The 16,328-nt window shown below is 41.1% G+C and overlaps 1 protein-coding gene across 2 annotated transcripts in view; it reads right to left on the bottom strand.

Moving 5' to 3' along the window:
• Window positions 1-12,508, bottom strand: part of eloa (elongin A) — a 34,683-nt gene extending 22,175 nt beyond the window's left edge. Inside the window, exons 1-7 of one of the 2 annotated variants that reach the window (XM_057828283.1) lie at window positions 12,229-12,508; window positions 10,848-10,904; window positions 4,655-4,767; window positions 4,054-4,574; window positions 3,560-3,900; window positions 515-626; window positions 292-444 (exon numbers count right to left, since the gene is read on the bottom strand). In XM_057828283.1, coding sequence (XP_057684266.1) covers window positions 292-444; window positions 515-626; window positions 3,560-3,900; window positions 4,054-4,574; window positions 4,655-4,767; window positions 10,848-10,904; window positions 12,229-12,300 — 1,369 coding nt within the window. In that variant the 5' untranslated portion in view covers window positions 12,301-12,508. Of the gene's footprint in view, window positions 1-291; window positions 445-514; window positions 627-3,559; window positions 3,901-4,053; window positions 4,578-4,654; window positions 4,768-10,847; window positions 10,905-12,228 lie in introns of both variants that reach the window. The other variant, XM_057828282.1, reaches the window with a different exon arrangement.
• Between the last annotated feature and the right edge of the window lie 3,820 nt (window positions 12,509-16,328).

Here is a 16,328-nt window from a genome sequence, read left to right as displayed (position 1 = left end):
ACAGGTGCCATTAATACAGGTAACAAGTGAAGCCTCGTTAGACCTCTTTGACAGCCAGAAATCTTGCTTGTTTGTGGGTGACTTATTTTCCACTCTAATTTGGAAATAAATTATTTGAAAATCAAACAATGTGATTTTCAGGGTTTTTTTCCCACATTCTGTCTCTCTTGGTTGAGGTTTACCCACGGTTACAATTACAAACCTCTGTAATATTTTCAAGTGGGAGAACATGCAGTGGTTGACTAAATACTTGCCCCACTGTATATACCCTGCATATAGTGTTACACTCACAGTCAATGTTGTTCTGTAGCACACGAATGCACTGCTCGTACAGCGTCATCATTCGCGGTAGGTAGGTGGTCTTGGATCCCGAGTAGACCACCATCTTGGAGTTGAACCGCTTTCCTGTGAATCCGGCGTCCTCTTCATCGTTGAAGACCGGACCTGCAGCAGTAAGAGTCGTCAGAATATTTCCTTATTACGCACTGTTGCAAGCACATAGCTTCTGACCTACCTTTCCGCCTCTGAGGGGATAGCGGTGTAATGTCAATGGAGGGCAGAGGTCTGTAGTCAGGCTGGATGGCTGGCAGGGGGATGTCAGGAAGGGATGGGACGGGCTCTACAACCTGCAAGGAAACAGACAAAATGTGGGCCGTGTCGATATAGCAATCCATTTTCAATGCAGCAATACCGTGTCACCATTTTTGCAATACGATTTCAAGGCACATATTCAGCTAACAATAGTCACACGGCTTTAATTTCCTGATACTAATTGGACTATGCTGTCATCCCACCACTTGAAATTTTTTCAATAACAAATGAAAGCATTAAAGCGACACTTGGTAACTTTTCAGTTTTGGTCGATTTTAGCAGCGCCGGTGGACAAAAGCAGTAGTGTTTTGCCTGAAGGAAGACTGCGTTTCCCATGAGTACCAGCGTTGCGTTTCCCATTAGGACCAGCATACACCCGCACGGTGATGTAAAATCATCAGTCAATCAAAAATCAATCTCCCGGTCGCCTGCATATGGATTAAACAAGAGTTTTGTTTGCAGCGGCCGTGTGAAGGATGACTAGTAATAAGGTAATCAATCCAGTTGTGGCTAAACAATAGCATATGACAGTTAGCAACCATGTAGCTTAGTGTGGCTACCACCCCCCCTCCCTGAGTGAAAGCCAGGCTAATGTTTATTCTGTATATCCTGGTAGCCTTTTTTTCCCCTCCTCAGAAAAAATCTTTTTGTCTCTTTTTTTGCTCAGCTATCTTTGCAGAATTCGCGCGAAAGCGTTTGCATCAACTTCCATCTTTATAATGAATGGGGAAAAGGGGAAGTGACGTATGCCGTAAAGGTGTCAGCACATTTGTAGTGTTTTTGTGTGTGTGTGTGCGCGCGTGCGTGTGTCCCTACCATCCTCCTCAAAGTTAATTAGTGTCGGTGAGTGATACAGACTCCCTCAAGATATAAAGAGGTGTAAATCAACTAGTTGTCAATCGAAATACTATCACAAATGTTATGAAAATATTTTTTAAAGGCTGGAAAGTTACCTCGAGTTTCTTTATGAATGTATTTTTATTTTCTACACAGTTTGTGTTTGTAATTTTGTGGGTTTAACTTAAGTTTTATTGCTAAAAAGTACCTTTATATCATTCACATCAATTGACAGCTATAGATGTCCAATCCATCTCCCAGTTCAAATGGACTGGACGTCTATCATTGTCAATGGGAGCGCATGTTGGATCTTGTAGCAATCATTCATTGCCAGAAAAAAGAAGGTTTATGAATGAACATACATAACCATGATTGATTATACAGTGGTATGAAAAAGTATCTGAACCTTTTGGAATTTCTCACATTTCTGTGTAAAATCACCATCAAATGTCATCTGATCTTGGTCAAAATCACACAGATGAAAAAACTGTTTGCTTTAACTAAAACCACCCAGACATTTATAGGTTTTCATAATTTAATGAGGATAGTATGCAAACAATGACAGAAGGGGGGAAAAATACACATTTAATATTTTGTGCCCCCCCCCGGCAGCAATAACTTCAACCAGACGCTTCCTGTAGCTGCAGATCAGTCTGGCACATCGATCAGGACTAATCTTGGCCCATTCTTTTCTGCAAAACTGCTGTAGTTCAGTCAGATTTCTGGGATGTCGGGCATGAATCGCTGTCTTTCGGTCATGCCACAGCATCTCAATGGGGTTCAAGTCTGGACTTTGACTTTGCCACTCCAGAACGTGTATTTTGTTCTTCTGAAATTGAATTATTTCTGTGTTTTTGATCATTGTCTAGTTGCAGGATCCATCCTCTTTTTAGCTTCAACTGTAAGACAGACAGCCTCAGATTTTCCTACAAAACATCCTGATAAACCTTTAAATTAATTCTTCCATTAATGATTGCAAGTTGTCCAGGCCCTGAGGTACCAAAACAGGCCCAAATCATGATGCTCCCTCCACCATGCTTCACGGTGGGGATGAGGTGTTGATGTTGAGAGCTGTTCCAGTTTTCCTCCACTCATCACATTGAGTGTTACTCCCAAACAATTCAACTTGGGTTTAATCAGTCCACAAAATATTTTGCCAAAACGTCTGTGGAGTGTCCAAGCGGCTTTTTGCGAACATCAAACGAGCTAGAATGTTTTTTTTAGACAGTGGTGACTTCCTCTGTGGAGTCCTCCCATGAACACCATTCTCTTCTAGTTTTACATACAGTTGATGTGTGCAGAGAGATATTGGACTGGGCCAGTGATTTCTGTAAGTCTTTAGTAGACACTCTAGGGTTCTTTTTTACCTCACTGTATCTCAGTATTCTGCGCTAACCTCTTGGCGTCCTTTTGGTGGACGGCCACTCATTGGTAGAGAAGCAACAGTGCCAAACTGTCTCCATTTGTAGACAACTTCTCTGACTGTCGATCGATGAACATCCAGACTTTTAGAGATGGTTTTGTATCCTTTCCCAGATTTATACAAATCAACAATCCTTGATCGCAGTTCTTCAGACAGCTCTTTTGACCGAGCCATGATGCACATCAGCTAATGCTAATGCTTCTCATCAAGACAATTCTTAACAGGTGAGTGTTTTATAGTGGGCAGGGCAGTGTTAATGCACTCATCAGTGATTGGGCACACACCTGACTTAAATTGTTTGGTAAAAATTGGTTTCAATTCCTCTTTCAGTCTCCTCAGGTAGCGAGTTCACTTATTTATTTCCCCCTTTCTGTCATTGTTTGCATGCTATTCTCATTAAAATATAAAAACCTATAAATGTTTGGGTGGTTTTAGTAAAGCAAACACTGTATTTTCATCTGTGTGATTTTGACAAAAATCAGATCACATTTGATGGTGACTTTATGCAGAAATGTGAGAAATTCTTAAAGGTTCAGATACTTGTTCATACCACTGTATATGCAACCTGACTATAAGTAGTGTTACAAAATAGTCACTATTTTGACTTTGCGAGTTAAAAATAGATGTCTAAAGCTGCCAATGGCGGCCAGTGATTTAAAACGGATTGGACCTCTATCACCCGTCAGTTTCACTGATCATTTTGCTTACCCTCCTTCGTTTTTCTGGCGCGTTCGAAGACGTCCCCGACCGAGACTTCTTTGTGCTCTGAGCGCCGTTTGCTTTGCTCCCTTTGGAGGACGAAGACGAGGACGAGGAGGAGGCAGCCGGAGCGGCTCGGCGGGAAGACATTGTCCTCGTACTTGTACTAGGAGCCGAGGATGAGGGCCGAGAAGGGCGATTGTGCGAGGACGAAGAAGCGGGTGCGGTCTTCTTCTTCTTCTTAACAGATGTGGGTGCGTCATAGGTGAGGAAGGACTCGAAGGACATGGTGGGTGTTTCAAATTCGTCATTTTCGTCATCGCTGCCCGGCAAACGCTTTTGTGGTCGCCCTGGCGAAAGGGAGATAGAAAAATTGTCTTATAAACTTCTCAAAAAGTGTCATTACTTTCTCATATTCTTTATCCTCTGCACAGAACAGCTAGTATTACTGTAACTTATTACGAAGGAACTAGACTTTCTCCAGTAAATGCACATGTTTGTACCTTCATCTCCTCCCTTCTTGGTCTCTTCCCGCTTGCTCCCATCCGACTTCTTGCTATGCTTGGCGGGCTTCGCGACAGGGCTACGCTCTCTGTCCGCGTTCCGCTTCTTCCCGTCGCCGCGGTTGGTGGGCACGTGGCGCGACCGCGACTCGCAGTCTCTGCCCCGGTCAGCGTGATCGCCGCGATGGTGGTGGTTCTTGTCAGATTTGACGGGCTTAGTATGTTTGCTGTCTTTGCGGGGAGGAGGGGGAGGAGGGCTGGGCTCAGGTTCCGGCTCGGGGCTGTCGTACTTGTCTGACTGGTCGCTCCCAAGCTGCGGGGGGCTGTACTGCTGGTGCTGGGGAGGCGAGGGGGAGTAGTTGGTTCGATAACCTCGCTCTTCTTCTTCTTCCTCCTCCTCTTCTTCAACATAAGAAGGCTCCTCTTCCTCAGGTGAGGGTTCACGCTGACGTCTGTGGACCGCAACGCCAACACCTTGAGAATGTGACCGCGGTGCTTCTTTCACATGGCTGTTGTTGCTTCTACTGTTAATAAATTTGGGGAAGAAAATGAATGATTAAAATAGGGGGTTAACTGACATTTAGACTGATTACTATCTTACATGTCGGATGACTGCGGGACGAGCTTCTTCCACTTGGCTACAAGATTTTTTGCCGCCTCAGCCGCTACTTCGTGTTTCCGAAAAGAGTTCACAGTTTTTCCTACTCCAGTTTCCTAGCAGAACACAAAATGTTGGGCGAGAATTCTACAGTGAAAAGAGCAAGAGCGTAGGTTTTGCCTCAATATTGGTAGGGACAGCATAACATATAACCTGCATGTACACTTTTTGCTGGGGACGGGACATTAATAAGACCAAACAATGGCGTACCGCACGCAGGCTATTTTTAGACCGTGACGTCGCATCGTAAAGCGGAAGTAAAGCCGAAGTGGGACATTATAGACCCGCCCTCGCATAGACCCAACGTATAAAGTGCTACTTTTCGCCGGTAATCTTTCAAAAACGAACATGCCGATCACACATTGCTTTTTTGGAACTTTTAGAAACGACTCTAGACATTACGACCATGAAGGATGTTTTCTTCATACGTTCCCGGAAACCAAAAACTCGGGAGGAAAAAATGTGAAGACCGAATCAACATGCGCGGACTTTAACACCAGCTCGGCAAATCCATTCACGTTTCATATGCAGGAAACATTATGTTGGGTTGGCACGGTCTTTCAGAGGACAAAGAGGTAAGCCATTTTTATATTTTTAACTTTTTTTAGCGTAACATTGTGCCGTACTGCTTCTGTCTGACAATGAATGACCTGAAAAAAATTACAATGGTATCTGACTGCCACTGTTACCGTTTCTGTTATATATAAAAAAACAACTTTAGTATGGGGGAAGTGTAAATAAATTATAGGATTAAGATGTGTTATCAATGAAAAAATTAAAAGTGTTCGTTGGCTGTCACTGAGTACCATTTGCGATCGCTACACAAAGCTAACTACAGTGTTTCCCACAGGATTTTAGGAGACTGTGGTGGGAGGGTCTCTGACCATAGGATTTTTTGAAACTGTGGTGGTGGGCTGCATCGGAGTCGGACAGCCACACCATGTCATGCCACGGCATTTTTTTTTTTTTTTTTCATTATTTTTTTCCCCCAAGAAGAACCATAACAACGATATATTTGAAATATTTCATTAGCTAGGCTAATGTTATAGTTCTCAGCTACGGTACATGTATGTAAAATGCGTTGCTGAGTACAGCTACGTTACCCTATGTAATAATGCGACTTTTTTTCTCGTAGCAATAGTACACATCTCATAGTGACTCAGGGTTGGCAAGAGCCATATTTGACCCCCCCCCCCCCCCCAAAAAAAAAAACCTGATACAGTATGTCTGGAGCAGCAAAAAATTAAAAGCCTTGTACAAGCCTTATAATTATCAATACTAGCTATATTAGCCTACTATAAAAATGACTAAGTTGGCTAGAAATACATAATTAGCCTTCATGATTAAATGTTTATTTTCCCTGCAGTGGATCCTATAGCGCACCACGTGACTACTCTGTTGTACGATGACACCACAAGTTAACTTCATTACAATAATAATGAATTGAAAGAATGTTTGTATCATGTTAGTCCTCCTAGAAATCCTATTAAAACAAAAAATATATTTCCCTCCCCCATCTTTTTCCATTTAAAAAAAAAAAAAAAAAAAAAAAGCTCCGAAGCAGCACTAAAGAGCCGCATGCGGCCCAAGAGCCGCGGGTTTCAGACCGCCGTCGTAGCCCTCCTTTTTTCTTTTTATTTGACCCTCATAAGTACTACATACCACAACAATAACAGTCCTTCTGTCAACTGACCCATTTACAGGACAGGGGGAATTCTAATGGCCGTGTAAAGAGTTTTTCTTGATTCGGTGAGAAGTTGAATAGTTTTTTCCCCGTTGTTCGTGAACTAAATTTCCACACAAACGCACATCGAGGTACCATTAACTTAGCAAGGAGAGGTAAGAGAGTCATTTTTCCAGTGTCCCAGAGCTCGCGAAATTGTGGGGGGGGGCGCATTTATCCAACTTTCGTCAGCCATAATTGTCTGAAGTTGGCGCGTCGGTGTTGTGCCGAAAAATAGCCACTCCACGCGAAATGTCCCCCCGACGGGAGCGCCCACACGTCACTCGTACAAACAGCCTTTTCTTACCAATCGATGGACACGGAAACGACGTTCTTGTACCGTGAATATGTATCATTTTACTCTGCTTGAACTAATAAATACTTTACTGTGACCAACGCTCTGAAAATAGAGCAAGGCTTTATTTTGGGCCCCGCCTCTCCGCGCAAGTTCAATCAAAGACGGCCGTCCACCGCTCACTTTCGCCGAAAAGTCCGATCCAAACTATTGTAATGCCCCGGATATGGGGAAGAAGGAGAGAAGTCTGTATTTGCTTACCCACTCGATTGTGGTAACAATAATAAAGAAAAACAATAACAAAATAACAGCGGGCTGCTACGACATGCGACCGCTATCTCTCGCTATCTCTCGCTATCTCGCTCGTTCTCCCATTCTTCCTACTCGTTCCCCTTGCGTCTCTTAAATAAATAAATAAATAAATAAAATACTACTCTAAAATGCTGCTCTCGCTGGCGCGGGTAGTAGAGTGGAGTGGGCTACAGCTGTGTAATCGGCTGACTGACGCATCTGATTAGTATCTTTTTTTTTTCGGGGGGGGGGGGGGGGGGCGCAAACGAGACTGTGGCGGGCCCAAACGAGACTGTGGCGGGCCGCCACAGTCTCGTCCATTAGTGGGAAACACTGAACTAAATTACCCCCAAGAACGGTAAGAGACGTAGGACAACCAGAGGATATATAAGAAAGACAGGGCTGATGGTAAAGGATAGCTTGTTGAAACAGGAGTATGTAATTGCCAGTCGCGTCGATAAAAAAGTGAAGGCTATGCTTAGGTCGGCTCGTTTTTTTTCGTCTTTTTCAGCCTTCGACACTAAAGCCATCTCTTTAACTGAACATTTTTATGTTCTTCCACATCTATGCCAGTCAATTTGGCACCAGGCACATCATTTTCGGAGAGAATTGGTAGGTTTAACTCAGTAAACATCCCCTTCGTACACTATTTCCATTCATTTCCTATTAGGGACAAACGGTGGCTTGTCCTTGCTTAGCAACAGTAGCTAATGTCATGAATATTAATAAGCGGAAGTGACGCGTTGCTTGCAGTACGCCATTGGGTGAACGCGAGTCAGGGCCACATTTCTCACGAATATGAATCTAATTAATTGATAGGTCAATTGATCAATGCAAAATAAATCTCTACTGACTTATAGTAAATTTCTGCATATTTATAACGTTTTAATCTGATAATTTTTCTTAAATCTAGTCGAAAATTTTCTCCATCTTGTTTTGAGTGTTAAAGACTAGTTAACAGATTAATACGTCAGATTATTCCAATTAAATTTGCTCTTATTAAACCCATACAACTAAAAGTTGGTCATCTTTCACCTAAATCCAGAAAAATTTGCTTTTAAATAATGTTTTGAACAATATCTATTCTTGAATTAAGAACATTTCTGACAAAGACACTTTTTAAAAGATAAAATATATTAACTTTTTGCTTAAAATAAGAGTTAAGATTGTATTCAGATAGCTATTTTTTCTTATTTCAACAAATCTTAGTAAAGATTACTTGTAGCACTGCCAGATCATTTGACTTATTTCTAGTAGAATTACACTAAAAACAAAGGAATTTAACTAGTTTTAGGAGATGTGTTTTTGCAGTGCATATGTGTTGGTTCAGGTGATACACCGTTCCATTGAAACATTTGTTTTAAAAAACTAATAAAGAAACATTTTGAAAACTTCTAGAAAAAAATGTCTGGATTTTTTTTTTTTATCAAATTTAAATTACTTTATTTTAACTTAACTTACAGTGCCTATCACAGCAAAAAGCATGTTTATTTCATATTTCACGCGGTATTTTATGCTCCTGAATGAAATGGAGTTACTTGGATGTGTGTGGAAGCGATCGATTTATTTATTCAATTTTTTGAATCCCGCGCCATGAAAATGAGTAACTTCCTGGATTGAGGAAGAATGCAAATGTGACGTCAGCCGGGTCACCATTTTCACAATGCAGCCATTAGTATCGTATGCAAAAGGACTGCGGATTCAGCTGATTTGCGGATGAATTCGTTTTTCGGATCACGCCATCCAAATGTGCTGCAGACTTTTGTTGCTGCACCAGGGAGAGGAGTGTGAGCCTTTTTGGGTTTCAAAAACTTCCCAAAATTGGCCAAAACAAGCCTGACTACTGTGGGACCATTGGACCGACAAGGAAGTGAGGAAACTACATGTTTTGTAATATGTCAATATGGCTTGCATTTTATGGGTGAAAAAGCTCTCTGTCCACCGAGAAAGCCACTCGGCTGAAGACGGCAGCTTGTCACACACCATGGTCACTTCCACCCTGCTGTCTGGTTCTCTTCGTGTGCCCGCCAATAGACCATTAAACCTCGGATTAGGCTCGGGGAGCCACACGCCCTTTTGACGTCGGACGGTTTGTCCGGCGGTAATTTTCCAGCTGTGTCCCCAGCAACGAGCACTCCTGCCTGAGCCTGGCCGATCAGTGAAGGCTGTCATCCTCGCCGTAGTGTGTGAAATGAGTCGTGGTACTTTTGTTATATTTTTCGTTTTCGAAAGGCGAAAAACATTGGAACAGCCGCTCGGCGGTCATTCTCTAGCTGCTTCCCTGACAATGAGCATTCCTGCCCGCAGCAGGGGTACAACGAACCGAAGTTTGCTCACTGCCCGGGGCTGGCCAATTGGTGAAGACAATCAAACCCGCCGCCGTGTGTGACATGAGTTGGGGTAGTTTTGTGTGATTTTTCATTTTCGAAAGGCGAAAGTAAGACTTGGAAAAGCTGCTTGGTTCGGGTTAGCATGTCGGGTAGTTGTCACGCCTCCAATTTTGTTTACCCCGTTTCCTCTGTCTCCGAACCCAGGGCAGGGTAATGACAAAAGCCGGACTAACTACGGTAGCATAAAATACCATTCAGGAGAGGAAGGTCGGCAGTTTTGACCAGTAATTTTGCCCTGTGGTACTGAATAAATCCATTTTAATATTTTATATTCCATTTAGTACAAGACTGTAATTTGTCATGATCATAGCATTTATTTAGCAATTGGGGAAAAATACTTAGATAAGAAGTTCCTGTAAAACTATTGCGGTCGAGAGATTGAAACAATCATGAGTCATGACATTTTGCTGCTCTCCGTGGCATTTTCCTCGTTCTGAATTTCCCCCTCAATAGGCTCAATACTAAATCAGATTAATTTTTTACCTGACATTGTTTCGACGTCCTCATCCAGCTGGGGACGCTGGAGTGCTATAATGACAGGTGGGGCTAAACGGCAGATTAAAAATTTAATTTCTCGTCATCTGCGCTTTGCCAAATTGTTGTATATAGTCGAATCGTCTCAAAATATGATTGTAATTCACAAAATAATGCTATTTAAGATTTTTTTTATGCTGTCACGGGCACTTAAAATTGCACTAACATCCACAATAAATGCAAACCTGTTAATTATCTCTTAACTATCCAGGAGTGCAAAAAACATTTATCTTAATACCACTCAACATTGTCTGTCTAAATAAATTGATTAAATATAACTTATTAGCACAAAACAAAAATCAATAAAAGTGGGGCCCTCTTCCAGGTAAAACACTACTGCTTTTGTCCACAAGCACAGCCAAACTTAACAAACAAACAAAAGGCTTCTTTGGCAGCTTTTAGACCGCATAAATAAATAAAAAATGAAAATTGGGGAGAAGGGGTAAGCCTCTGTTCACTACATTTCTCAGTTTAATTGACGCTAACAGTGGAAAACACATACAGGAGGATATTTCTCTCAAAGCAGCTTCCTACTCGAGTTCAGGAAATTCACATAAATTAATGTTATGCTAACTTTGATGCAGGTCGGACTTTCACTCGCAAAATCAGTGGCGTGTTCCCCTCTTCCACTGCATTGACATCTTCTTACATTATTTACAGTGGCTGCTGCTAGCGGAAAAAAACTTCCAATATTCCTCGTCTTCGAAGCGGGTGGAGGAGGCGACATGTTGTATTTGTGTCGGGGCTGTGATTGCGTGTGTGTGTGTTTGGCAAGTCATCAGCCAATCAAACTTGCGTTTCAGGAAAAAATGGACTGGCACATCCAGGAAGTGAAAAAGGGTAAATACGCTCTCGGAAACGAGCGCATGAGATTAAAAACAATACAAAAAGGGTTAAACTCACCACCAGGATGTCAACAGTCATGGGCAGATCACCAAGTCTTTTGAGAGTCTTAAGGAGCTATACAAAAGACAAAAATACATCATGATTTACTGGTTTGTAGTTTATAGCCTCAAGGTGATTTTTGCATTTTTGCACAATAATACATAGACAGCTACCTGAAAAACCATACAAACACAGTTATTACCATTTGGTTTCATTATACACCCAATTACAGATTTAAAAAGTGGATTGAGAGAAAAACACTCATTATGTATTGGGTTATTTTGTTGCCTGCTTTTTTTGGCAGCACAAATCATGTGTCAATTGACAAAGGGGATGTCCTCTTTTTTTTTCTATTTTTATTCCCTTTATTGTTTGTCACACGACAGGCTATAATCCGGTTTTAACAGACACAACACTAACCAGAACTTGGGTCGATACTGTTTTGTTTTTGTTCGTTCAAACCCGGAATGGCGTTTATAAATGTCAACGTATGCTAGCTAATCGACTAGCGGGTACAATGGCCTACAATGGTCCTCTCTGATTCCGTCATTCAATTCAACCGCTCGTGGTGGATTTTGCGGGATAAATTAATAACGCGTGTGTACGTAACAGTTGTTATAATCGAGTTGGTTGCGGGTTTTTCCACAATTTGATTCGACAAAGTTTAAAAACCCTTTTATGTGTCGTGACGTTTCACAAGATACATTCAATGGCCATTGGAAATTTGGAACTTCAGCAACATCAGTGAGTGTTTACATCTAGCATGGAAAGAAATAGTTAAAATTATTCATAGATACGCACGCAAGACAAAACAAGAGTCGTCATATGTGGTCATACATTAACCGTGCAATCAATGTAAGAGATACGGGACGGTAATAAACAAAATTAAACACTAACGCAACTGCTAAGTGACATGAGCCACTGTTACACTACAAACTGACAAATGTTAGCTTAATTACACTCACACGTTTTATTTTAAACTTCGAATATTCCCTAATGTGAATGCTGAATTTTCATGTTCACCGCGTTTCATTATGAAGAGATAAATTATATTACGTTTAACAGTGGGTAAATTCTAGGAACAGAGGAGGCAAGAAATGAAGCTGAATTGAAACAATCTCCGTTCAAGTTAAAACAACGCACACATTATTAGTATGCCACGTACATTAGTCGTATAATACAACTGAACAAGACCACAAAACCGTTTGTGAAAGAGCACTCGAAACGACAGCCATACATAGGGTAAGTGAACGCATCGCTTCAGACTCTACGATACTCTACGAAACCTGCCGAGGCCTCCGCTACCTTCGGCATTATGGTGACAAACACTCTTGGTGTGAGCAAAGGTCGCGATTAAACACTTCGCCAACCCCTCATTGACATCCGTGTATTTTTTTACCTTTCCCGGCTCGGGGCTCTCCATGAGCCGGGACTGAAGTCTGTCCACTGTTTCCAGCAGCTCCTCCGCCATGTTTACTGCTGGCAAATGCTAGCCCCGGAAGCGGCTTCATGTCAACGGCAACGGAGAGCTAAATTTCCGCTCCATTAACACGGCATTTCGAACACAAATATGAAATTGATCATATTAAAAGTACAAATTAACTTAAATAGTATACCTTAAAACATATTCTAACCAAAACAGAGTGGAATACAGTATTACGCATTTACAGTTTTTTTTTTTTAAACCGGAAGTACGTCACATCAGAACAACGGGCCTACACCTGTTACGTCACTAATTTGTCAGATTTTGGGGGGGGGAGTAACGTTTCATTTATGTATTTTTGATTTATACATATTTTATATGTTATCAAATAAAATCATATGATCATGTACTGATGAAAAAAGAACAATACAAGAAAACGTATGTCATGTTTTAGTGTTCACTGTGATATTACAGAAAAAATAATCATATTTTACTTTTCAAGAAACCATATATATATCATATTTTACTTTTCAAGAGACTATATATATATATATATATATATATATATATATATATATATATATATATATATATATATATATATGGATAGATAGATAGATGGCGGAAAACACAGACAAGGCTGAAAAAGCAGTTTCTGCCCTTGCACCTCTCTTTAAAATAAACTGCTGTATTTTAAGCCAAAAGAACTATTGTGTTTGATAGAACAATATGTCTATATGCTGACATAGCAGTTTCACGGCGCATTAAGCCCCTAAGCTATTTTTAATTTGCCTGTTTTACCCTGGAGACCCCCGTTTACAGACACCGTGCATCCGCTTTTGTTTCAACCCAGCCGTAAAAAGAAGGTAAGTAATTATATTTATTATTTGAAATGTCTACTATTGTTAGCTTAGAATCATTAATTCATGTCTAATGTTTAGTTAAAAAAAAAAAAAACGACTTTATAAAATTATTCACTCACACATTTCAAACTTTTAAACAAATGACATCACAATGAAAAAAATGTCTGTAAATAGGTCACGGATACCTACCTCTTAACTATCGCTTAATTGTATTTTTTTTGTTACTGTCTCATTTCCCCTCAAATTTTAGATGATAAATAATCAATCCAAATAAAGAAAAAAAGAAAAGAAAAAAAAAACTTTTAAAACGGTGAATATTTGAAAAAGAAACTCTCGACCACTCCTTGATGTCTGCGATTTCTGCATCGCGGCCCTTGTTATATTACCGTGTTTCACCCATAAACTCCCCAAAAAGGCCAGCTGTGGCCATTCACAAAAGTTTTTGGATCGAAACAAGGTAAGTATGCGACAATATCTCGCTAAAATCACGGTGTTAGGGGTTATGGGTTAAAAAAAAATTTTTTCTTTGTAAATGCCGTTGAGTTGAAAAATTTTCTTCCCCCAGAAAATTGAGATTTTAAGCTTTCCAATGATGTGTCACATATGCATATAGGACAAGTTTGAAATTTGGCCAAATTGGGGGTCTGAGAGCGGAACTTCAAGTCACCTAAGTTTTTTCCGCCATATAGTTTTTTTTTTTTAAATAAAATGTCCCCTTTATTTTGTTTAAAGCAGTAATGTGAAGTAAGGTTGGCCAACCATGTTTTTGAATAATATGAATGACTAAACAGTTATAAGCATATTTTCGTAATTTTTTTTTAACGCAACCCTTCCAGATTCTTTGTTTAACCCATAGCAACGCCCTTGACAATGAAAATGCTTTTCTTCGGCAATATTCAGAAATCTTCGGAAATTACGTCACACCGGGAAGTGCGAGGGAAGTCCGCCATAGAACAGTATTGTTTGTTGCATTACTTCTCGGTAAGATGCCACGGCGGTGTGTGGCGATGTTTTGTTCTCACGCATACAAAAAGTTGTATGAGTGGCCAAAGGATAGCAGGGCACGTAAATGGACATCTTTCGTTCGCACGAAGCGAATGAATTTCGCGCCATCCAGTAGTGTTCTCTGCTGCAAACACTTCGAAGATGCCTGCTTCCTTAACCGGTCTGCTTATGATCAAGGATTTGCCAAAAAGTAAGTGTGATTTTTGGATAGATGACTGATGACTTCGTCAAAGCAGAGCTGCCAACTGTTGTGGAATGTACAGTAGAAGCTAGCGACGTTAGCTGAAAGCCAACTCGTGGCAATAGTCGTGGCATAGTTGTTGTTGTGTTCGCTAGTGTTACGTCCCAAGGACGGCTCGCGAAGAGCGTAACAGAAAACGTGCCACACAATTTCACAAGTGGCCCAAATTTATTTACACAACAATCAGACTCGCAATGAATATGTACAAAATGTGGATGAAGCGCGGCTTCAGGGTAAGCCCAGGCCAAAACAACAAACAAAAGGAATCTCCACTTGAACCCCACCCGCTAACGAAACCCTGATCATGAAAAAGAACAAAGAAAAGACAGCCACTAACCTAGCTTCTTACGCTAAACAAAACAGGAAAAAACGGGTTGAACAGAAATGGCGACTTACCCCTACTTGCTTCAGTGCTCTTATTTACAGTGGTGAACAAAAACGATCCAATAACGAATAAACACAAAAGACCTCACCGAAAAAGCGGGACTGTATCAGACTAGCGATCAAATGCAAACGAGCGTGAATGGCGAGCAAACAGCTGGCGAGTAGGACCGCGGCAAAATGCTGTCAAATGCGACCTCCCAGAGCGGTGACAGCGGCAGGTTTGTTTGGGTGTTGGCATTGAGTCAATCTCGCAGCGAATCAGCGAGCGGCTCAAGTCACGCAGTGCATCATGAGAAATGTAGTCTCGGGACAACACTGAAGTGGTGCTTTGTAATCTGTTCGCTTGTGTGAAAAAACTACATTTCCTCACGCCATTAGACGCCACTCCCTGCCGAGAGCCCCAGCTACTGTTAGCTCCATGTGTTAATAAAGAAACAAAGTTATCAGCACGTCGTGTGTTCGATACCTTTGTCAACAAAAAGCTCATAACAAGACACTATGCACGATCCGTTTAAGAGACGCTGGGACTGGAAGTAGTAGTAGCTGGTAGTACGAGGTGAGGCGGAGATGAGCGAGAAGCAAAAATTTGCGGTCGAATGTGGCGGCAGTCCGCTATTATTTTGTTTTCTTATTGTTGCCACAATAAAGTGGAGAAAGCCATCAACGACTCATGTCCTTCTTTCCCCCCAACGTTTTCATATTATTACTTTATATGCACGAGAGCTGCCGGATCTGCCAAAATGAACATGCAGTTTGATTATTATTTTTTTAAACAATGTCATCAGATAGACATAAACATAAAATTATGTGTAAATGCCTGCATCTTCAAATCATGAAAATAATAACAACCTAAATCTTACCAATCTTGTAATCTCGATGGGTCTTGTCTCCATTCCATGTCAGGTAGTCTAGGCACATTGTTTGCATCCTGATTAGTGTCTGGCTAATACATGTTAGGTCCAACATAAAATTCCAACCTCCTCTTCTTCCTCCAACTCTTCAAAAACTTGGATCTCCTCCCTTGCGCTCGATCTATCGCTTATATCGCTGTTTGAATCATTGTTTGAAGGGCTTTGTATGGCGGCCATATGTATGGCGCGCTGCCATCGCTGTTCTCGGTGTGACGTATGACTTCCGGGTTCGTCCCCTTTCAGGCTCGAACTTCGGAAACGCGATTATTTGGTCATATATACAACATATAAATTTTTTTTTCATGCTTTATTTGTTGGACAATGTTTAATTACTTTAATTGTGACCCCATTTGGCATGTTATGAAATTACTTCACATTTCTGCTTTAAAGCACACAAGTAATATTGTTGGTCACCGGAGGGCAGCAGAGAAACGTCAGAGAGAGACTATTTATTTGGAGTAGTAAGAAAATGTATCCTAAAAAGAAATTGATAATTAATTTCGTATTATATGTTATTTTTAATTAACAAACACGTGAACCTTCATTTTGAGCACTTTCAGCACGCAGGCCTGAGGACCCTGGGTGTTAGGTCTACTAAGTAGGCCTCTTATGGGCTATTTCTGGCAGGGAGGCTGCTGTCGGTGCCTCTATTTGGACATGGCAGTGGTTTGA

This window comes from Corythoichthys intestinalis, chromosome 22 (genome assembly GCF_030265065.1).
Source record: "Corythoichthys intestinalis isolate RoL2023-P3 chromosome 22, ASM3026506v1, whole genome shotgun sequence".
In the NCBI taxonomy this organism is placed as follows: Eukaryota; Metazoa; Chordata; class Actinopteri; order Syngnathiformes; family Syngnathidae; genus Corythoichthys; species Corythoichthys intestinalis.
The sequence above is the reverse complement of the archived record's forward strand: the minus strand, read 5'-3'. Positions and strand labels throughout refer to the sequence as shown.